The following is a 23022-nucleotide window of genomic DNA, read 5'->3' on the forward strand; positions in this document are numbered from 1 at the left end:
ACGCTGAAATACTTTTCAATACTATATTATGATAGTTCTAGATAGGGATCTAAACGACAAAGTTAAGAACATGTTGATTAAGTTGACGAAAGGCTGTAAAAGTAATTAGTTGCCTAAATAGCAAATATCGGTCAATTAAACCGTAGCTATTATGTAATTCTCAATTTGTTAATTAATTATACCAAATAAAAATGACTTGATTCCACCTAAATATATAAAAAAAATTAAAAAAAATGACTTGAAGACCGAGATTATCACGTACCTTCCAAGAAACTTCCTTCAAGAATTGTAGGTGCCCACAATTCTATTGTATTTTATTTAGAAAATAACACACACAAACTATAATTCAACAAGTCACAACTTTAGGTTACGATTCAATTTAATCTGCACCCCACACATTCCCTACCTTTATATGCTGGAGTATTTTTTTCAATCAATAATTTTTTCGTTCACGCGATCATAAATTTTAAAAAGATGAAAAAAGAAAGAGAAAGAAGAATAATCAGAGAAAATACATGATAAAGCAAAAAAACGCAGGTCAGGATTATAATCATTAGAAAGTTTAAATTCCAATAAAAAGGAAAAAAAAATCACATTATGAAATCATTGAACAAAGAAAAATACGTTTGGGCCTATGGACCCACATGAAGAAACCCATACGCTGCTATTAGGATGAGGTGATAGTGCAATGAGGCCCAGACCGTTTTAAACTAGTCTGGGCTGAATCAATAGAATAGCCCACGATGCCTAATAAATCGCTACATTTTTCTCCTAAAAAATCGCTACATATTATTGAAATTAATTTGATGCCTAACTTTAATTTTTTAACTGTTAGAATTTTCGGTTAAAGTATATTTAATTTGTTATTCAAATAAATATATGAAATTGTTTATTCATAATGGAGATGGATCAAATAAAAAATAAAGGGCCTTATATTCTTTATAAATATAAGTAGGGGAGTGTTAGAGTGCCACCATATCTTAAAATAACACCACACTACCATTCATAGCCAATCATTTGTACACGTGGACGAATAATAAGCTGCCACGTGGCAAAAAAAAATTATGAAAAAGTTGGTCAACAATATTTTGTATAATATACAACAATTTTTCTTGGCCAGCAATATCCAACACGCTATACAACAATCTATAGATTGCTGTGTAGCGTTTATAATATTGTTGTATAAGTAGTGTTACGGTGTCACTTTAAGAGGGATTGTCATTTTAACACAACCTATAAGCTGATGTTATCAAATAAAAAATAAAAGATCTTATATTCTTTAAAAATCTAAGCTGGCGTTTTAGCATAGTTTATGTATTCTTTCTACAATATATTAATAAATAGTCTACGTAAGATCATAGTAGTCGAAGCAACTTCATTATTCAATTTTATATGGATCAAGGTATGGTTTTGCTTTATAATTTATGAATTTTCTGTATTATTATTGGTTAATCATTGCTTTCATATAGATTTCTTTCGTTCTATAGTTGATTCTCTTTCTCCATTATTTTGGTTAATCATACTTTTATAAAATGGTTCATTCAATTATTACAACATTATTTGTTATTTTATCTATTAGGGGTTTTTCCTCTTATCAAAACTCAAAACTTGTTAAATATTTCTTCTTCTCTTTTCCTCTATGATAAGCAGACGAACGAACTTATATCATGTTTTTGTATTTATGGAAAATTTAATAATAATAGGACGATGAAAGTAAAAGTCAAAGATGACAAATCATGGCCTCATATTCAACTTGTCCAACTATTTTGTTCGCTACCATTTGTACTTAGTGTGGTGCCAAAATCTATAATATACATAGACTTAGACCATTAATTAATACTTATTCAAACTATATACTAAGACTTATTCACAAACATTAATCTGTCACACGTGAACTTATTGAACAAACTAACCCCTATCCGGCAATTGTCACACCCCTAATCACTGTCTCTTTCTTTCTTCAATTTAATCACCAACTTATTCTTGCCGTCTCTCCTAACCCTATATATACCACTTCTCAATTCTTCAATTTTCCACACCTTCTATTTCAAACCCCCATACATTCCAAATATGGTTGCTTTCGAATCCACTCCACCACTAGCCCAACACTATACCGGAATAGTACATGATCGGGCGCATAAAAAAATATCGTGCGACCAAAACTTGCAAAATGATGACGGATGCCAAGACTTACCGGTAATTGACCTCGCGGGTCTGATGGGCGACGATGAGGATGCTAGGGTCAAATGTGCGTCCCAAATCACGGCCGCTTCGTCGGAATGGGGGTTCTTCCAAATAGTCAACCATGGGGTCAACCCGGACCTCATAAAACAAATGAGAAAAGAGCAAATCGAGCTTTTCAAGACTCCTTTCTCAAGAAAGTCAAGTTGTGGACTTCTCAACAACTCGTACCGTTGGGGGTCCCCTTCGGCCACCAACCCCGACAACTTCTCGTGGTCCGAGGCGTTCCACATCCCCCTAATCAAGATCTCCGACCAATCTTGCTATGGCGAATTTACCTCTCTAAGGTATGTATTTATATAAGCTAGGGATGCTACTTCCAACTTTCCTCTCTGATGTGGGATGAGTTTGCAACCTAACAAGTTCAAAGCCAGTCTTAGGCTTTGGACACGCCCCCACATTCTCACCCAAGTGTAGCATCTACGAGATAGTTGTTGATCGTGTATTTTTGTGCAGGGAAGTGCTGGTCGGATATGCGGCCGCAATGCAGAAACTAGCCAAGCTGCTAGCCGAGGTGCTGATCAAGAATCTAGGGCAAAAGTTGGGAGATTTTGAGGAGACGATCAAATGCGACGAGACCACATGTTTTCTTCGATTGAACCGTTACCCGGCATGTCCATTATCCGCAGAAATATTCGGTTTGGTGCCACACACAGATAGTGATTTCCTCACAATATTACATCAAGATGAAGTTGGAGGGCTTCAACTCATCAAAGACTCCAAATGGGTCGCTGTCAAACCCAACAAAGATGCACTCATTGTCAACATTGGTGATCTTTTTCAGGTAATAATAATAATTAATCAACATACTATTTTATTTCATGTCACAACCGTAATTTGAGTATTTTAAAATTTGGTCGTTTTTAGTTTGCTAATTATAGAGGTGATCTTGTCGGGTTCATAAAATTGACAAATAATTAAATAAAATTATACATTGTGAAAATGGAAAAAAGGGTTTGATTCCCTTCCCTAACTCATGACAGCAACATAATTTATTTGACATGATTCCATTCTATAATTTCATGAAGCTACTAAAAAGCTAAGATTTGTCCTATATTGTTAAAATATATGTATCAATCACATCTTTGTCGCCTATAAAAAATATTTTATTAGCAATTCAATGTCACAAGACAATAAATTGCAAATTATACATACTCCAAAAGGATGCATGGAAGTTGCAACTAACATTCTGTCCCTCAATGATCTCATTCTCCATCAATTATAAATTTTATAATAAAAGCCCTTAGAGGAGTAGCTAGGTGCATATTTATATTCCTTTGGCCTTGAATGAACTGAATTTGTCACTTTGTATATGTCCATTAGTGGTGTAGTCAAACACGTTTGTTGACAGTTAGAATCAATGCTTGATTAATTTAATACTACGTACATTATTGTTTTGGAATCTTGATTAAAGCAAGTATTTATTAATTGTGCAGGCTTGGAGTAACAATTTGTATAAGAGTGTGGAGCATAAAGTGATGGCCAATCCTAACGTAGAGAGATTCTCAGTGGCCTACTTTCTTTGCCCTTCTTATGAGTCTTTGATCAAGAGTTGCAAACAGCCATCTCTTTATACTAATTTCACCTTTGCAGAGTATAGAGCCAAAGTGCAGGAAGATGCCAGATTATTTGGTCGAAAATTCGGCCTATCTAGGTTTCTACGATCATAATTATTCATACAATATATAAGTCAAATAAATGTATCATTGTTTAGAAAGGGAATAAGAGTATACCACATTTTATGTTTAATTAGTAAAAAACTAGTATGTTCCTATTGTGATACTACATTATGTTTTTGATAATTAAATGTAAGAAGACTATTGTTTGAAGAGATGATATATATTCATGCTTTTACTAGCTATTACCTAAACTTGCTTCTATATACGTGACTTGGAACAATAAAATGCTTAAAGCGGAATATGGTGAGTCAAAAATATAATCGAGTCTGATATTCGAGAATATAAAATTATTAAATAAAATATTATTATATGCACAAAACAATTATGCGTTTACATTGATTTCATAATTTTCATTTGAAATTATGAAATGGTTCATAAAGGAGTCGGGCTTCAACCAAAAAGAGAGGAAGAGTTAAACAACCATGAAGTTGCAGCCCAAGTCCAAGAAAGCTGGGCCCTAATCTGAGAAAGTGGCCCAATTCATCACTTTAATTAGGATACACTTAGAACTTGGGCTTAGATCTAATGTGTAACAAAGAGGATTTCAATGTAAAAATACTATCTTATTTTCAAAAATAGCAACTATTTTCATTTTGGTTTGTTCCTAAAAAAATAAAAATTTGAGAATCTTTCGATTTTAGGATATAGATCCCGCAATCCACTAACTTTACTTTCACTATTTATTCTCTTTTTATCTCTTACTTTACTCATTTTTCTCATCTACTAAACTAATTATGTATTAAAATCTGTGTCGTTTCAATTATTTTTATTTTTTTAATACGAAGGGAATATCAAATTGTGTGTGATATATATACACAGTATTCTACAGTTTCTTAATCATTAGGAATACTACTTATAGTGTACTTTTATAACTAAAACATTCGGTTTGACATATTCTTAGGCGATCAGATGAAATTCTTAGGTACAAACATCGGCTAAGCCGCTTAGAGCACTCCCAATGACACTCCCTTATTTCTCCCTAACTCCTGCCACATCAGCGCCACATCAGCATCACATTTTATCTCCAGTTTTTAGCCAACTGCTACATTGGTTTCTCCCTTATTTCTCCCTAACTCAACATTTCATTTTTACATCATTATTTTTTATATTATTTAATTTTCCCTACAAATGTATTTAATAAATAGACTAATAATGAACAATTCATCGTTGTATTAATCATTGGAAAATATAATACAACGAGAAAAAAAAAAACTACAAATAAAAAACGCAAATAAACAAAGATTTAAAAAAAAAAAAACTAAGACGGAGGGGCCGGAGGGGCGTCGGGATCGAGGCCCATCGTAATCTGCAGGCTTTGGATGCATTTCCAGAGGGCCGCCTTTTCTTCAGGGGTCCCGCCGCCGGTGAAGTACAGCGTGTACATCTGCGTCAGATTGGCGACATTGCTCGAATAAGTGGCTTTTTCTAAGTCGATGTGGGGTTCCGACTCGACTTCCGACGTTGTGCCCTTCCCCTTCCGCCTCCCCTTCGCCTTCTTCGCTCCCTCCGGGCGCTCGTGCGGACCATCCCCACTCAAGTCGATGTGGGTCGCGCTCCCCTCGCTCTCCGAAACGCTAAGTCGCGAGCGCACCGATTTCCCGTGCAGCGCGACGTGCATCCCCGTCCGGAATTTGGGGAGATCCTTCAGCTTATCGTAGATGTTCCAATACTTGAACCCCTTCGACAAGTACTTGCCACAATACCTCTGCATGGCCTCATCTCGGACCATATGCTCGTTCTGGCCACTGGGCATGTTCGCCAACAAGTTAGAATAAATACCGTTGAAGTGGCCGCAGTCCCTCATGAGGCGCTCCCAATGCTGACGGATCGCCTCGCTGCCATGGTCCTTCATTGAGGCAATCTTGTGGCTCCTGTACTTCGCGGCAACCCGCTCCCAGAATATGATCTCAGTCTGGTAGTTGCTGCGCTCCGCGTTCTGTGACGTGTCCGCCCAGCAGGTGGCTATCAGCTCAGACTCTTGCAGAGTGTAAGTAGTCCTTACCCGCTTCGGCCTCTCATCGGAATCCGTATCAGTCGCAGCCGACGACGCCGGCGCCTTCCCCCTCCCGCTCCTAGAAGGCGGCTCGGTGGGCGTTTCTTCCACCTCGAAGTCCTCCGCGCTCAGTGTCGCGGCCTGAGATTCTTGGTCGCCTGGGGTTGATCCGGGGGTGTCGAACTGGGGCCGATACACATCATCGGCTGGAGAGGGCATTCTGCCGGCAGAGTTGAAGTACGGAGAAAGTCTCCGCGCCGGAGGAGTCTGCAAAGGAGACGGACCCGCGTATGGAAGTTGGCCGGGAGGAGAACCCATCGCCAACAACGAGTGCATCCACTGCTCGTTTGCTTCATCCGTGTTGGGAATTTGTGAACTCGACTCTTTCCCCTTACCCTTACCCTTACCCGAGCGGGAATTTTTCTTCCAAAAGCTCATAATTTTTGGAAGATTGATGAAGATTGAAGATTGGGAGAAGAGATTGAAAATGGAGAGAATGAAGATTGTGGGTGATGAATGGAGGAAGTGGAGGAAATATTTATAGGGGTGGGATGTAAAAATAGCCGTTGGGCCGAAAAAAAAAATTAAATTAAATATCGCCGATTTATCGCCGAGCGTCGCCCAAAGTGGCCGGCGATCGCTCGGCGATAATCCGGCGAAAAAACGCCGCTTGGCGTAAAATCGGTAGGATTTTCGCCGAAAAATCGCCGAAATCCTCCCAATGGCCGGCGATAAGTCGGCGATATCCGGCGATTTTTCGCCGGATTTTCGCCACCCCCATTGGGAGTGCTCTTAGGAATGATTTAAAATAATCAAATTCGATTTTTTCATTTTTTGCTGTCATAAAATGATGATGTATTGGAATTTGAATCCAAAACTTAAATAGGATATACACTAATAATTTTAATATGCACTCACATTTGGAGACTTTGACTGGGGATGAAGATGAGGCTGTTATGTTGAGACGTGGCCGATTATGATATGATGCACAAGGTCTACAATTGCTCTTAAGATTAAGTAGCTATTAAGACTAATTTGTGTTAAGAGTTAAGAAGAATTCGAATTTTTTCCACAACTAATAATTCAAATCTATCTTAATTCAATAGGAAAATAGAGTATATTAGGCGCGCAGAGAAATTGTCATACCTCAAAGAGAGGGTTAATATTGATTGAAAACTATTAGTAAAAAGAATAAATCAATTGATATATTGAGTACAATATATATTGGTAGATTGCCATACATTACAAGTTCGATGATAAAAGTTAGTCCAAGGTATGATTATATGAAAATATATCTAAAAATAATGTGTGTTATTGGTAGGTAGCTCGATGATGAAAATTAGCAAGATATGAAGACAAGTTATCAACAACAAGAAAAAGATATAATAAGACATATTAAATACTCAAAAGTAAAAGTATTGATTAATGATTCCTAAAGTCATATGTTGGTAATTGAATGTGTGGATTGGACAAAAGAAAAGGGCAATTTTTTTTGTCCAGTCTTAGTTTTAAAGTAAAATGGACCATTCGTGAAATAGGGACACAAACAAAAAAAAGTTGTGTTACCAAAATCCATTCAAATTGAATACTTACAAAGTATTTCTATTGGAATCACTCTTCTTTATGAGAGGTGCACTAAAATTGAATAATAGTATTATACAGTAGGTACTTTTGAAAATATAATAATCTAAGGTAAGAGAATAAATGAGGTGTCCTCGTGTCCATAGTTTAAACTGCTAGTATAATGTCGCACACTTTAATATGAAAATTAGGAAAAGAAAACTTAGTTTATTATGCAAAGGAGATTAATCTAATGATTGACAAGATTTACAAGCTTTTAAGAAATTCAACAATAGTTTTACGCATACTGTGTTCCTTTGTTATCAAGTTGAGTCTTCTATGTGACATCTTTTATTTAAGAATTATTTCCGCGTGAAGTTAAACATGTATTGATATCACAGAAGTATATATCATATACTATATTTTCAATTTCTTGTAACACGTGACAGTCATCTATAATTACTAGTACTACAGATAGAAGATGTTACGTAATTATTAATAGATTATTATTTGGCTTTACTTTGATGTGGATTGTGGAATCTTGCCCTTAGACCAAAACAATTAAACCAATAACCCCACTCCCCCTGATTAGTAAGCTTTACAATCATGAAATAAGTAAGTGCGTGTCAAATTATTATTGTCCAATTTGTGTTGTTGTATGGCTAAACTAATTATATAAAATGAATTTTTGTCCAATTTGTGGTGTTGTATGGGTAAACTAATTATAAAAGCATTTATTTTTTACTTTTGCAAATTTTGGTTGCTTACCAAAAAACATATGCAAATTGTGGTATATATGTGGGTGGTTATAGAAAAGTAATTGAGTATTTTTTAATCTTACTAATTAATTCTCGGAGATGGGAAAGTGAAACCCATCCAAATTGGAGATATTTTAGGGAGGATGACATATAAAAAATCCGCAGCCACGTCAGCAAAAGGAGAGATGAAGACGAAGGTGGGCCTGTCTGATGCAATATTGTTAAGTATATGGAATTTGATGTCAAAGGTTGATTTGTAGTATTTGAGCAGTAGTTATATAGTGAGCAGCATCTTTGCAGTGCTAGAAGTAGGAGGATTGAGGTATGGAGGGATCAGGTGAGGGTCGGGCATGGTCCATAAGCTTGCTGCTGCTAACCTTAACTCTTGCCGTTAATGCTGATAGACGCTCTCTGCTTGCTAACGGCCTCGCCGCTACTCCTCCTATGGGGTAACCCCTCTCTCTATCTCATATAAATTGTGTTCTTTACTTCTATATGGAACTGCATTTTACATTTGTCATCTCACAATTTTTGTATCTCACTCTATGGATTGTGTGTGTTCTTCATTTAATTGGTCAACCCTATCTTAATACTCTTTGGATCTTTATCTGTATGCTAAACTGTTATACTAAGTTACATGCACTTTTTGATTGATTAATCTTTTTCAGATGGAATAGCTGGAACCATTTCAACTGTTTTATTGATGAGCAAATGATTAGACAAACTGGTATGCAATTCTTGATTCATTCTTTTCTATTCTGTTTTTAACAGTAATCCAAATAATTCCTGTGTTTATTAGCTGATGCTCTTGTCTCAACTGGCCTTGCGGATCTCGGATATAAATTTGTTAACATCGGTAGGTCTTGAGCTTCATGATTCTATATTCTCACAGCTCATTGCCTTTACTGCTCAATCATCTCATTCTTAAACTTTCTGCAGATGACTGCTGGGCTGAAATCTCTCGAGACGAAAAGGTTCACAACTTTTGCAGTGTTTTCTACTGATTTGAGCTATTATAGATGATAATGGCTGTCTTGGTTTACTAAATGGGAATTGTGTTTCAGGGCAGACTAGTGCCTAAGAATTCCACATTTCCTTCTGGTATTAAGGCTTTGGCCGACTACGTCCATAGCAAGGGACTTAAGTTGGGAATATACTCTGATGCTGGGTAATTTTGATTCTTCAATTGATGTGTGTGTGTGTGTGTGTGTGAATATATGAGTGCATCTGATCCAAATGCATAATTTCCCTGCAGCTATTTCACTTGTAGCAAGAAAATGCCTGGTTCACTCGGACACGAGGAGCAGGATGCAAACACCTTTGCTTCATGGGTAAACAATACGATTTTTGATTGTTCGTCATTGCAAATTCTATGTCACATTTCATTAGTGTTCTCGTATAATTAGCCTAACTATTATTAGTAGTACTAGACAAGTGGAACGTTTAGTTTTCTGAGTTTCTAGCTCAAGACAGAAATTTAAGTAAATTTCCTAATTCCTGCAGGGCATAGACTATCTGAAGTACGATAACTGTAACAACGACGGATCAAAGCCAATAGTCAGGTAACAAAAGCACTTCATACATAGCTGATTCTCATCGTTCGTGTGCTTTTACTTCCTTGCTGAATGTGATTCTCCTTGTTTAGATATCCAGTCATGACAAGAGCTCTCATGAACGCTGGCCGCCCTATCTTCTTTTCGCTGTGTGAATGGTATCTTTCTTGTATCTCTTCTACCGTTTCAATGCCTACCATATTATTTCTGTGTCCTTAAAGTTTATGATTCTCCTATCACTGAATTAGGGGAGATATGCACCCAGCCTTGTGGGGTGCAAACGTAGGAAACAGTTGGAGAACCACAAACGACATTTCTGATAATTGGGATAGGTATAATTGTCTCTTTAACATTGTTTGATACTTGAATGTTTTGCATTTCCAAGATTGTTCTTTACATATTCTGATCCTCCTACAGCATGGTTTCCCGAGCAGACCAGAACGAGGTCTATGCAGAATATGCCAGACCAGGTGGCTGGAACGGTATGTACATTATACACGGCCTATATAAACTATATATAGACGACCTAATTTGTGACAATCAAGAAAAATGATGTCTGCTTGAAAATGGATTTGTTGTCTACAGACCCTGACATGCTTGAGGTTGGCAATGGAGGAATGACCAAAGATGAGTACATAGTCCATTTCAGTTTATGGGCAATTTCCAAGGTATTTTTACTCTACCAAAGATAAGTTTTTTTCTCCGTGGCCATATTCATACCGATGTCCCACGCTTGATCCTTCATTCGTAGGCTCCACTTCTTATTGGTTGTGATGTGAGAAATGTGACTAAAGAAACAATGGAAATCATATCAAATAAGGAGGTGATCGACGTTAACCAAGGTAACCAAAAACCACCTACATAATTCACAACCCTCAGTTGGCCTAGTTCGCTTAGAGTTTGTGGTGCCATTATTTGCAGATAAGCTAGGTGTTCAAGCGAAGAAGGTCCGAATGGAGGGAGATCTCGAGGTAAATTCTTGCTTAGATAGAGTGACGAGTGACGTGTTTGGAAATTTGTAAAACATAGTAAATTGTTGTTGGGTTGTTCCATAGGTGTGGGCAGGGCCTCTTTCTGGGTACAGAGTAGCAGTGGTGTTGCTCAACCGGGGGGCATGGCGTACGGTGATGACTGCTCGTTGGGACGATATCGGCATCCCTCCGAGTAGCACTGTGGTGGCAAGAGACCTGTGGCAGCACAAGACATTGAAGCAAAGATTTGTGGATATATTGACGGCAACAGTGGATTCTCATTCATGCAAGATGTACATACTCAAGCCTATATCTTGAGGGATATCTTGAATAATAGCTGCTTTGAATAAGGGCTTCCCACAAACATTTGTATGGAACAAATTATTGCTAATTAATTTCGTGTGTTTTTGAGATTGAGGGGTCACTATCACTGCTTAAATAGATGCCAAGAACATTCCAAATCAATCACAAGTTACTTATGATTTCTACAAAACTATAAATGAGATTATTGTATCCATTTTATGCTGGAAAGTTATTTCAACTGAATTTATGGTACATTTTCCTTTATTTTAAAAAAAAAATGGTACAAGAATGCAAATAAAAAAGGGGTCTCACACAATAAATATCAATCACACAACATCAATCAAGCAAAGAAGAATCAGTTTGTACGAAATTTCAACCTACATTCAAATCTATGTCAAGGTCACATCGATTGGACAAAAGTAAGGAAAAAAAAACACATGAATTTCACAAATAATCTCCATGTTACAAAGCAATGTTACACACCTAAGCTAATGAGGCAAAACAAAACAAAATAAAACAAAACAAAATATAGGCCAAGAAAGCACTATATATATATATTTAGGAGATTGGTAAGGTTATTGCTCGAGGATACAGCATATATTTCTTAGTCAAAAACACTCGCATATCAAAACACTCTTACATCATACAAAGCAAACTTGCTCTATGCCCCTTCAACTGGATCTGCACAAATCTCTCTAAACTACAAACAATTCATCTTCACTCGAGAATACCAAGTTGACGTTTGGGTTAAGACAACAAAACAGTAAGAATGGATCTGCGTCCACTGATGAAGCTTCAGCCACTAGCAGTTTTGAGTGGCAGCCACCAGGTCGTCCATCACCTAACTTTAAGTTAAGATAAAGAATCAGGTCAATAATTCATCTGAGCACGGATTTACAAGCACTATCGTCTTTCGAGCATAACAAATTAGGGCATTTCCACAGATTCAGAATCTGCAGTCCCCTCCCTGGAAGCAATTCCGTCTGCCCCGTATGTATAGTGCTGATATAGTGTGAACATTAGACACTCAAACTTCCTGAAGCGCCAGATTCAGTTCCTGTGCTGATTTGGCGATATTACCCCCTCTTCTGCAAAACAAAACAGCAGACAGAAGTTGGGATTTTGCATCAACCTGAAGCAGTATTTTCATGAGAAAAACATACCTTGAAAGAGCTGGAAGGGAGCATTTCAATTTCTCAAGTTCCACATAGCAGAGATTGCAACGCTCCAGCCTTGAGCCAAAGAAAGCAATGGTAAGATAGTTTTAAGATGACAATCATACATTAAATTATGCGAATAATAGTAGCAATGGAACAGCAATGTGCAAGAATAAGCTAAAGAGAGTTGTGAAGAAGAACCAGCCAGACCTTTGCTCTGCCTCGATGTCAACACCAACAGATGCAGGCCCTGACAGTGAAGAGTAAATCACAGAGCCAAATACTCTCACCAATTTTATGAGCATATCCAATGCTATATCTTGATGCCTACAGGATTAAAAGTTGTCAGTTTTAAAAAGACCACCAGAAGCTGTTCTTGCTCTTATTCACAAGACACGAGACCAACTGCAAGAAGATAAAGTTTTCAAGAAACATCACCATAACCTTCTAGGCACAAGAGTGAAAAGTCATTGAAACTTATCTCTTATTAGATAAGTATAATATACTTATGTTTTATTCTTTTTATCAAATAAATAGCACTGCTACACGCTGAATGCACATTCTTTCTGCTAGTATTATAATTGAAAGGACAACTAATTAATCTTGAGATTCAACGATATAACCCTAAAACAAAGTCATGATGCCATATCTAGAAAAAATACAGTGGCAAGGTTTTGTGCTTTATTTATATAATAACGAGAGCAAGGCTCTGCTGGATCCAGCGTGCAACAATATAAGCTAAAGATAATTAGAAGGTTGACAACACCAAGGAAACTAGCGAAATTGTACTTGGCTCATTCTTGCTTAGTACCTACTCTATCATCAGCATTCATCACACTAATACCATGTTTTTCTATCCTTCAAATGGTAAGAAACTTAGAATAGGTTTGCTTCGGTCTTGCAGAAACTACAATCTGCTGACACATTCCAACTAGTAAACAGATCCAATGAAACGAAGAGGTTAATTGGTCAATAATGTTAGGGTAAAATATATTTCATTATTTAATTATTTTCAGCCATTTCAACAAACAACAGCACTTGGTTGCTAAGAAGCTTTCTCTTCTTTGGGGTATATTACCTACATGTCACAACACTAAGATGGTGTCAGATGACTCAGATTGCTAAAAAGGTCAAAAATTAATATGGGCCTGCTCACCTGTCCATATCACTTTCCACAAGTCCCGTCAGGAGTGGCAAAAGACATGAACAAATATCTAATGTGACAACATCAGTTTTTTCTGCCAATAGGCTCATTACATCAGCAAGCACCTGCAACACGAGGAGGATTAGAAAGAGAAGAATGAGTAATCTGCTAGTTGCATAACAGTTCTCATTATTCATCCATTAATCATAGATATCAGTATAATACTCACACTTTGGTCACCCATTTTGCTGATTGCACTAAGAGCCCCTCTTATATCATGCCTCTGCCAGTAGTTAAGGACTATCTGGCCATGAAGAAAACCAAGCACAATCAACAATTGTATAGAATTTAGTCACTCTAACCTACAACAATCTCAAAGAAAATAGATAGGCATTACTATCCAGAATCTATCGGAGGATATCTCAAGCATATAATGCAAAAAGGTAGAAACCTTGAATTGAAATAGTGCATAACGAGTGACCTAAGTTGCTAGAGCCATGAAAGGCAGTGTTTGGCAGGAAAATAAGGAAGTAATCATGATGTGCAGCATGTGCTAAATCCAGTTAGCAGTAAAGCACTGAGATATCACTAGCACTTCTAAATAACTGAAACTACCATTGGTCTATCTATGGTTCTATGAGGTTTAATATAATGCGATGTGAGAACTTAACATCCCCACAGAATGCTTCTGATCAAATATTATGAAAAGCAATTCTATTCCATGGTATGATAACTCTAATAGCAAAAAATGGCACTCTACATGAATCTATTAAGAAATGCAGTGCCATTATAAGGAATAAAATCGATATTAAGATAATACAACAACAAAATACCTGCAGTTTGCCTAATCGAGACCTCATTGAGCCAACAAATTGATCATGTTGCTGTACCAAATCAGCAATAGTATCTTCATCACTAGCAGAGACTGACTCGTTTTCATCAGTTGAAGGATAACTTCTCTGTCATGGAAGATGTGAATGAACATCACAGTCAATCATACAAAATTTTGATCAGTAAGCATTTCAAGCTGCTTATAGAATATACTAGCAGCTAATTAGAGAAGTCAGAACAGGTAACAGAACCCTCAAGAGCTGAACATAGATAGACTAGGGAAGTTCATTAAAAAATTGTTATGGTTTGAAAATGTTTCGCATAGCCATAGACTGCACATGTCAAGCATAAAAATTGAGCCTTTAGATCATTGCCTCTGCAAAAGCTAAGTATCATAAATAGATGGTGATCAAAATTTCAGGAGGATTGCCAGCTACAAAAGTAGATAATGACAAGAACATGGTAACATTAGCATTTGTGGGAACAAAACTAGTTTAAATTAGCAGAATATCTATATATTTCGGTAATTGGAAACCTAAGCAACAAAAAAGTGTGAAAGTCCCAATGGCCAATTCCTTATAAACAACAAAGCAAAATACACCTCCTATCAAGATCAGGGTCATATAAAAATAATAAGTGGGTTTGGGGTCAAACAGTGGTTGGAAATCAAGGCATATGTGCCCTAGATAAAATTGAGGGTACTTACAGCATTTAATCTCCCAGAGATATTGCTTGAAGCAATACCTGGACGGTAAGAACTTCTTCCTTTCTGTTCCCAGTTAGGGAGAATCAGCTGTGTTCTACCTAGTGTTATTAAGAGTAATGAGGAAGTGTTCATAACACTGCAGAACCCTTATATACAAGTAGTTTCAAGTAGTAAAGCACAGTAGCACACTACATTCTGTAGTTATACCTCCTCTTTGACCTTCTACATGAGATGCCTCCACATTCATACTATTTCCTCGAAATTCATCTGTAATAAAAAAGCTATCATTTTCAATCATATGTAACCTAGAACATTAGGATGGTACAGAATAGAGAAGGTTCTGCAACTTTTACAATAAAGTAAAACCAGATTAGTCTCTTATTTTCGACCACTGAATCATAATTACTGCACTCAAATTTGACATAAAAACACTGGACTCATTATCATTAAACTTGTTTTCCTCGTGCTACAATTATGGATCAACTTCGTTCTGAGACAGTACTGCAGCCAAAAGCACACAACCTCTCCAATTAGAGCTGCGTCTCAGATTGCGCAAAATACTTAAGAGCTTTTAGATTTTGCAATTAATAGTTTATTCTTACCCAACAGATTCAGAAATACAAAATTTAGCCACTGCATGTGGAACAAACACTCTACAAGCTCACCAAAATGGGGCCTTCCACACCATAACTCATTTTTATACTCAGCCAGAGTTTCTTCCAATAGTATGTGAAACACTCAGCCAGAGTTTCTTCTTTTAAAATCTACTCCTAAGAACTTATTCTCCTCTCACCAACTAGTCTACATTGAAAGAGTCCACTAAAGTCCAAGCTACAAGAGAAAATGCTACTCCAGAACAGGTTTGCAATAAGAAAAGAACATAGCAAATATTCAAAAATGATAAGAAACAAAAAGAAAAAGGGACACATACAACTTTCATGCTGATATCTAGCAAGGGTATCTATAGCAGCATTTGTATCAACTCTTCTTGAAATCATATGTTTATCATCTCTGGCTTTTCTGTCTGCAGCAAGTCCACTCATTGAGTTCTTAACTGATGCACTGAAAGTTCTATCTGGGACATTCGAATCCATGGACTTTGGGGGCTCATTATCGGGCTGAGTAGGAATATTAGTTCTCTCAAAAACATCTCTGGTGTTAATAGTTTTACTAACATCAGAAGTTTTGGACTGTAAATGCAAAGGTACAGCTTTAACTGGAGCATCTTCTTTTCTAAATTCATTAACTTGCTCAGCTCTAGGATTATTTCTTGGCACAATCACAGGTATTACATCAGATCTGTGGAATAAGACATTTGCTACTGATTGGGCCTTTGGGGCTTGCCGCTTCGGGTTTGTTGAACTGGAAATTGATGGTGCATTGGCCTGCATTGTCTTTGAAACAACACTGATATTTGACTTTTGAGGAGTGCTTGGAGTAGCTACAGTGAGCAGGTAAAAGAACATTTAGTTTAACTGAAAAATCAAATACAGCTGAGGGAGGGACTGTACAGAACACAAAAATGAGGCTTACATGCACTTGATTTAGAATCCTTATCTGAGTTTTGGGGGACAGAGAGCCTTGTAAGAGATCTAGTTTCCTTCACCGCCTCGGCATTATTTGAAATAGAAAGCCTGCCCAAATTGACCTTCACATTATCCTCTGTGGTTACTGATGAACCACCAGAATTTGATTTTGCATCATTATCACCAGTTAATCGAGCAGTTTTTCCAATAGCATATGGTTCAATCCGCTGGCATCATCACAAGGGGGAATAACAGTCAGGAGTTTGGACACAAACAACATGAGGGTTTTATGAATAGTAGAAACTATGACTTTGTTAATCATACCGAAATGTCTACAACCCAAACTCCAACACAACTCTGATTATAAGAACATCCTAGAAGCTTTCCTTCATGGATATTCATATCTGATAGTTTAGACCACCCCACATCTACAGTATCATGACTTCTGATTGGCTCCCATGAGAAAACCTACGGCCAAGGCATAAAGAAAAAAAAAAGAATATTAGATGGGACATACAACAGCCTAATATATACAGTACCTTGGAAATAACTAAAACATCAAGAGCATACTTTCAAATTTTCATGCAAGCCACAAAGCAGGGTTTTCCCATCAGGATTGAAGATCATACTGCGTACTCCGGTGGTCTGGATTTGGAACAATTAAACAATAATTACTCAAAGCTCAGTCAAGAATGCCAATAACCGGCCTAAGTTAGAGAGTTAAAGATAGGGGAGATATGTAGAGAAGCTGCAAGGAGCAGAATTAGGGATTAAATTAAAAAACCTCAGGTGCAGTCGAGCCAATTAGCTCAAATGTTTCAAGATCCCAGAATTTTACAGTTCTGTCAGCTGAGCCTGTCAGAGAATTAAAAAATAAAACAAAAAAAAAAAAATCAGAAAGTATAGCAATCATAAAGATACTCAGCAGAAAAACTGAAAGTAATAGTTTAATAAACCATATTTCATGACAGCACACGGTGAATATAAATAAGAAAAATGCAGATGTTGATCAAAAGGAAGAAAAGCTTGATCTCTTTTTCTTAAACCATTAGTAGAATACATTCTGCTTAAGAATTTGGAACCATAAAGTGAACCCTAATGCAAACCACTATAAAAACTTGTGACGTTTCAGGAACTAGCTATGAAAAGTAAAAACATCAAGTCTCTAAGAAGTTCAAAAATATGACTTAGGAGAATAAGTGTGACATTAATCTTGCTTCAGTAACACCTAAAGAAACCTGTGGAAAATGTGTATCAACAAGAGTTTATTTAAGATTCCATCAAATGATTATGGTTAAAGTAAGAAGTTGAAATAAAGTGTTGTATTTGGAAAGATGTCTGTATTACATCATTAACTGTAGCCTCTTTAGCACCCCCCCCCCCCAATTAATTTATCTTGCGATCCCACCATTTCCTGGGATGTTCATTTTCTTTACAATTTTTAAGTGTGAATGTTATGTTTCACCTTTTGACAATTTTTGGATGGAGTTAACCTTTTTCAGAGGATGATGAGGATGTCAAGAGGTATGTATGAAATTCATCTAGTGTCTTTGCTCATCCTTTCTTCCTGAAATTTTTCTTTATTGAAAATTCTTACCCTTCATTTGCCTTTTTAAATCCACTTGGAACTTGGAACTTGGAACTTGGAACATTTCAGTACTTAGAAGTTAGAATATCCAATTCTTCTCGTGGTTGTTTTCTAGGATAAGTTGCTTGACAGCAGTATGTATTATACAGATGTTACTCAAAATTCCTTCTCTCAATAAGTTGGTGCATTCTAACAGGAACCAGCCTGAGGGTATTAGTCTAACAATGATTCGATACATACAATGTAGAAGGATCCATCATGGAAATAAATAAATAAATGCTTCCATACAATGTAGAAGGATTCATCCTGGAAAAAGTTAAGTATTATGGGGAGTTTGCAATGATCATTTTTACTTTAATAGTTTAATTCGAATAAAATTTTATGTTTCTTATGATCTTATCCCAAACAAAAATTATGCATTAATAAGTTAACAAAACAAAATGATTGTGCTTAGGAGCTATCCCTGCATCATGTATTTTAAACAACATAATTTATGCAAATCCTACTGGCAACTATCCAAAGTACTCTGAATACATGTTCCTCGATTATTTCTTGATCCTCAGTTCTATATCCTTTATTTCCGTTTTCAGTTAGAAACGGGCAATAAATTTAATAAAATATGATTATTTTCACTTAGGACACTAGGGCTAGATGAAAATATAGACCGATCCGGATCCACTGTACAAAATCGAAATGCCATAACATCAACCACATCAAGAAAAAACACTTGATGAGTTAATCAATGGCTATTTAAATACAATGTTCAGCAATAATAGAAAGAAGAAATGAGCAGATATCATATAAGTATCAAATAATTACAAGGAACAGAAACTAAGTAACTTTCTATTAGATACTCCTACAATTTAGTTTTTGCTCGACTACTTTTTCCTATTATCCTTAAGAAAAATGCTAATGATTGTTCACTTGGCTGGAATATTGCACACACACCTCCCAACAAAAACAAGAAAATGTACCATAGACTTGATAGAACTAGTTGCTTATTAATATTGCTACATTCTTAGTAATCTGATTCTTCTTTTTCTAGGGTGTTTAAAGGGGCAGTCATTCCATTTGTTTCATCTATTGTAGAATATGACAACAGCAAGACATTGCAAACAGCTTATGACCACATAAGTTTAGCAAATGTAGCAATGCAAAGATACCTGTTGCCAGCAAAAACTCATGTGGATGGAAATCGATGGACTGAACCTGGCCTTCATGGCATTTGAAATCATGCAAAAGCTTGCCAGCGGTTAAATCCCATAGCTGCATTTGCAGGACCAGAAAGCAATCAGAGAGATTGAGCTGTTCTTTTGTAAAGTGCAATATTGCAGCACAAAACCTTTAAAAACTAGTATGGCATTTGAAATCATGCGAAAACTAGTATTTAATTGATGCATACGTTGAAATTTCCATTTCAAAAACAGAAAGCAAAACAAGACAGTAAGAGGGCTAGATAAGTCAAGACTATTTAAACAATAACATGATAAAAGAAGAAACAAGATGTTTGAGTTCTATGCTAGATCAACTACAAAGAGAAAGGAGGAAGTGTTGAGGGTAGAAAAATGGAATTAAAGATTTTAACCTTCACAGTGTTGTCCTCTCCACCAGAAACAACCCACCGCCCATCAGGAGTAAACCTGATTGTGTTAACTCCTCGAGTATGACCCTTGTAGGTGTGTATACACCCCTTCCTTCTGATATCCCATATTTTGAGATTTGTGTCCAGGGAACCAGATGCAAAGAACTCTCCAAAAGGATGAAAGTCCAAGGATATGCAATTGGAGCGGTGACCAGTGAGGGTACGCATGACTATAAAAGATATGAAAAAGGTTAAACAGATGAAAGTCAATGGCTTCCCCTGGTTGTTAAACTATGTTGACAAATTAAAAAGTAGAAAGCTTACTCTTAGCCTCTTCCAAATCCCAGAGCTTAATGGTACCACTAGCTGCTCCAGCAGCAACCAAAATCTCCGATGAATCAAAGCTAACTGAATCAATTCCACTGGAATGGCCTGACAAACTCTAAAGGATTGGAAGTTCTCAGAAGCTATCTTGTAAAGACATAGGGAATAAGCAACAACAGCAATTAAAATTGAAAAACCTCATTACTTACAAGATAATGTTGGCTAAATTTTAAAAAAAATAAAATGGAAATGGTATCTTCCTTATACAAATACAACCCATAGCCCCTAGGCCCATTCCCATAAGCCCTGCAAAGGATTATAGCTACAACTCTGACAAGACTCACTTGGGGGGACATGAGAGAATAACAATCTTGTGTAGCTCATTAAAACAGGCAAGAAAAAAAAATGGATGAAACGAATAATGCAAAAATGGAAGTGAACTGACCAGTATGGCATTGGGCTTGCCAATAGCCCAGAGATTGACCTTGTGATCTTCTCCTCCAGTCACAAGAACCCTTGATGATTTCCTCCCGATCTTTAGGCAGTTCACACTAGAAGAATGAGCTACAAATTCCTCTGCGACAAGTTTTTGTTAAGGCATTCAAATTAAAATTTTGCTTACTTTTTAACTTCCTCTTAATGATCTATGAGGTATCCAGAGAAATGACAATGTCATATGGTTTGTTATGATAATTATACCTTGAAAATGATACTGCTTTTTCAGGAAAGAAGCATAAGGTAAGATAAAGTCCATTACTATAAGTGTCATCAACTTGTGAAGCATAAAGTACAGCATCAAATGCTTCTTTATTTTTAATAAATGCAAGAAAGATGAAATAGTTCCAAAATTAACGCTCAATTCTGTTGGTGTTTAGATTCAGTTAATAATAAATTATTCGTAGGTATACATGCATATATAACATAGCAATAAGCGCAGTTAACTTGATATCAGCCAGCATAATTCATATGATCCACTCAAACTCTACTCGTCACATGACTATCGCATGATTTAATTTCATATGTTGCAACTTACCCCCTCCCAGAAAATAAAAGCTTTACATGTGATAGAAGATAAATAGAAACACCGTGAAGAAGCAGCAGTATTATTTTCATAAACCCATCTTTGGCAACAAAGAATTACATTTATGAGTTTAACATTTTTGAGATTTTGCAGGAATCTTGAATATGATATGTTATCATTCTCAATAAAAATGTTCACCAAATGAATGTATCAAAACACGGAAAAATCAAAAAGATAAGAAATAATTTTGAATAGCACCAAAGATCCAATTAGAATACGCTGTACAGCACTGCATTACTCTATTCCATATATACGAGGTGAAAAAACAGAAAAGAATGAAATGAACTTTTAAACTTGGCAACAAGGATACGTAGCTTGTAAGCTCGTTTGGTGGTGGTCGTCATTTCCTTACTCCGAAAGTGGAAATCAAAAGCGCAAAAACCCTAGCACAATTCGGAGACAGTGCGGCAGATCACAGAAGATAAACGCCAGCCCACCTCCGCATCCATCCAATACAGCGCAAATTCAATAGCTCACGTTGTGTTCGACGAAATGACCGAGTCAGTTTCCAATTCCATTCGTCTTCCTCAAGTCTGGGGTCGACAAATCTGAACTGTCGGCGGTGATTCGAGCAGCGGGGTAGAAGAAAACAAACAAATTGAGGCGGCAGAGATACAATGCACCTCCAGTCCCCAAAACAATTGAACTATGTGCGCAGGTGTGTGTGTGAAAGAGAAGGAAAGAGAGGGGTTGTTTTCCAGATCCCAGCTTGGCAATTACTCTGGATTGAAACCTCGCAGCTTCAGAAATGGAAGATCGCTTTCAAAGTATTTGCAGTGGAATGAATTTGAAATGCGGTGCTGAGGTGAAATTATTTGTTTGGGGATGTGAGGTTTGGACGGTGAATTAAAACTAAGATGGTAAGTTTTTAAATCTCAAAGCCCAACGTGAAAATTTAAAATACAGTCGCAATGATTAATAAGTGCCATCATTTATGATGTGTCCAATTATTCAAAGATAATCATATATAATTAAATCCACCAAATACTATAATTAATCTCTGCCGTTTTATGTTTTCAGGATTACAAAAAATTAAAGGTTACGTTGGAATTAATCATGTACTGTGAAAAGTCTGTTAGTATATGATGTGAGGCAGTTGTTTAATCATGTACTGTGAAAAGTCTGTTAGTATATGATGTGAGGCAGTTGCATCTAATTTTTTTATGATAAAATTAAGTTGAGTTTTATTTCTACTAGTATCACACTCGTGCGATGCACAAATTATAATATTTTAATAATATTAATTTTAGATTGTAAATTAATTAATAAAATTAGAAACAATATCATTATATAAAAATTGTAAATAAAATTACTATGAATTATACAACTAAAACATACCATAAACTTGAAATAAATAATAATAAATTATAAAAATTTGGAGAGCTTTAATTTTCAATATATGAATGGAGATATTTGAAACATCATTTGATTAAGCTTTAAGAATGAAAAAAATAAATCCACTCACATCTCCTATAACAAAAGATCCTAGTTATAATAGTTACAACTTTAATTTAATGCTCAAATAAATATAACATAATAATATAAAATATATATATTAGAATCAGTCAAAACAATAACATCTCACGAACTACTTTCTATATAAAAATTGTATAATGTAAATAAATAGGTTTTAAATCAATATTAGACCACTTTAACTTATGACTATTTTGTTATATACAACACACTTAATAACAACAAATTTTAAAAATAGGCATGCAATATATAGTAATAAAATATAACTAAACGATTTAGATAATAGTCCGATGGAGATCATCATATAGAAAACTAACTTCATATTAAAACAATATCGATGGAGATCCAAGAGAATACCTAAAACCGGATCATATCTGTGTAAAAAAATCAACAAATAATGTAATGAGAAAAAAGAGAGAAATGTGTGGATTATAAGCTATCAAATACCGTATATTTATAGTAGAAAAAAGAAGTCCCTTTCACTTCCTCCACTTATAATTAAAATAAACGGAATTAACTTCCTACAATCAAAACCTATAAATATGAAAAAAA

At 36.1% G+C, this 23022-nt stretch overlaps 3 protein-coding genes across 6 annotated transcripts; 2 read left to right on the plus strand and 1 right to left on the minus strand.

The window, feature by feature from the left end:
• Nucleotides 1-2070: 2070 nt before the first annotated feature.
• Nucleotides 2071-3911, plus strand: LOC125216426 (gibberellin 2-beta-dioxygenase 6-like). Its single transcript, XM_048118137.1, has 3 exons — nt 2071-2528; nt 2698-3025; nt 3678-3911. The coding sequence occupies exons 1-3, from the start codon at nt 2071-2073 to the stop codon at nt 3909-3911; spliced, it is 1020 nt and encodes a 339-aa protein (XP_047974094.1).
• A 4549-nt stretch (nt 3912-8460) lies between these two features.
• On the plus strand, nt 8461-11166 carry LOC125216425 (alpha-galactosidase 1-like). The gene is made up of 14 exons (XM_089069146.1): nt 8461-8680; nt 8900-8958; nt 9031-9087; nt 9171-9205; nt 9296-9399; nt 9487-9562; nt 9735-9793; nt 9877-9942; nt 10033-10116; nt 10202-10266; nt 10370-10452; nt 10536-10626; nt 10706-10755; nt 10840-11166. The coding sequence occupies exons 1-14, from the start codon at nt 8556-8558 to the stop codon at nt 11071-11073; spliced, it is 1188 nt and encodes a 395-aa protein (XP_088925272.1). The 5' UTR covers nt 8461-8555; the 3' UTR covers nt 11074-11166.
• Nucleotides 11167-11478: 312 nt separating this feature from the next.
• LOC125214731 (katanin p80 WD40 repeat-containing subunit B1 homolog KTN80.4-like) lies at nt 11479-21839 on the minus strand. Of its 4 annotated transcripts, XM_089068409.1 has the most exons (18): nt 21308-21838; nt 20362-20492; nt 19917-20034; nt 19596-19822; nt 19174-19276; nt 17207-17277; nt 16993-17067; nt 16747-16890; nt 16430-16649; nt 15828-16337; nt 15104-15163; nt 14897-14994; nt 14193-14318; nt 13589-13663; nt 13372-13484; nt 12426-12542; nt 12222-12290; nt 11479-12146 (listed from the first exon to the last, which is right to left on the minus strand). In XM_089068409.1, exons 1-18 carry the CDS (start codon nt 21339-21341, stop codon nt 12086-12088), a joined length of 2352 nt encoding a protein of 783 aa, XP_088924535.1. In that variant the 5' UTR covers nt 21342-21838; the 3' UTR covers nt 11479-12085. The 4 variants fall into 4 exon arrangements, with proteins under 4 accessions (XP_088924535.1, XP_088924534.1, XP_088924536.1 ...); XM_089068408.1 differs by having other exon boundaries at nt 11479-12290; nt 21308-21839; XM_089068410.1 differs by lacking the exon at nt 21308-21838 and having other exon boundaries at nt 11479-12290; nt 19917-20024.
• Between the last annotated feature and the right edge of the window lie 1183 nt (nt 21840-23022).

The sequence above is a fragment of the Salvia hispanica genome, chromosome 3 (assembly GCF_029641045.1).
Source record: "Salvia hispanica isolate PSC_SH4W2 chromosome 3, Shi_PSC_v1, whole genome shotgun sequence".
NCBI lineage: Eukaryota > Viridiplantae > Streptophyta > Magnoliopsida > Lamiales > Lamiaceae > Salvia > Salvia hispanica.

Bases quoted from the DNA above. Each gene is read 5' to 3' on its own strand.
- LOC125216426 (XM_048118137.1), top strand. From the start codon at position 2,071: ATGGTTGCTTTCGAATCCACTCCACCACTAGCCCAACACTATACCGGA. The intron at 2,529-2,697 runs GTATGTATTTAT...ATTTTTGTGCAG, and splicing joins GGCGAATTTACCTCTCTAAG to GGAAGTGCTGGTCGGATATG. The intron at 3,026-3,677 runs GTAATAATAATA...TTAATTGTGCAG, and splicing joins ACATTGGTGATCTTTTTCAG to GCTTGGAGTAACAATTTGTA.
- LOC125216425 (XM_089069146.1), top strand. From the start codon at position 8,556: ATGGAGGGATCAGGTGAGGGTCGGGCATGGTCCATAAGCTTGCTGCTG. The intron at 10,117-10,201 runs GTATAATTGTCT...ATCCTCCTACAG, and splicing joins ATTTCTGATAATTGGGATAG to CATGGTTTCCCGAGCAGACC. The intron at 10,453-10,535 runs GTATTTTTACTC...CTTCATTCGTAG, and splicing joins GTTTATGGGCAATTTCCAAG to GCTCCACTTCTTATTGGTTG.
- LOC125214731 (XM_089068408.1), bottom strand. From the start codon at position 21,341: ATGACGACCACCACCAAACGAGCTTACAAGCTAC. The intron at 14,995-15,103 runs GTATAACTACAG...TAATAACACTAG, and splicing joins TGTAGAAGGTCAAAGAGGAG to GTAGAACACAGCTGATTCTC. The intron at 13,664-14,192 runs GTATTTTGTTGT...CTTCATGGCCAG, and splicing joins CTCGATTAGGCAAACTGCAG to ATAGTCCTTAACTACTGGCA.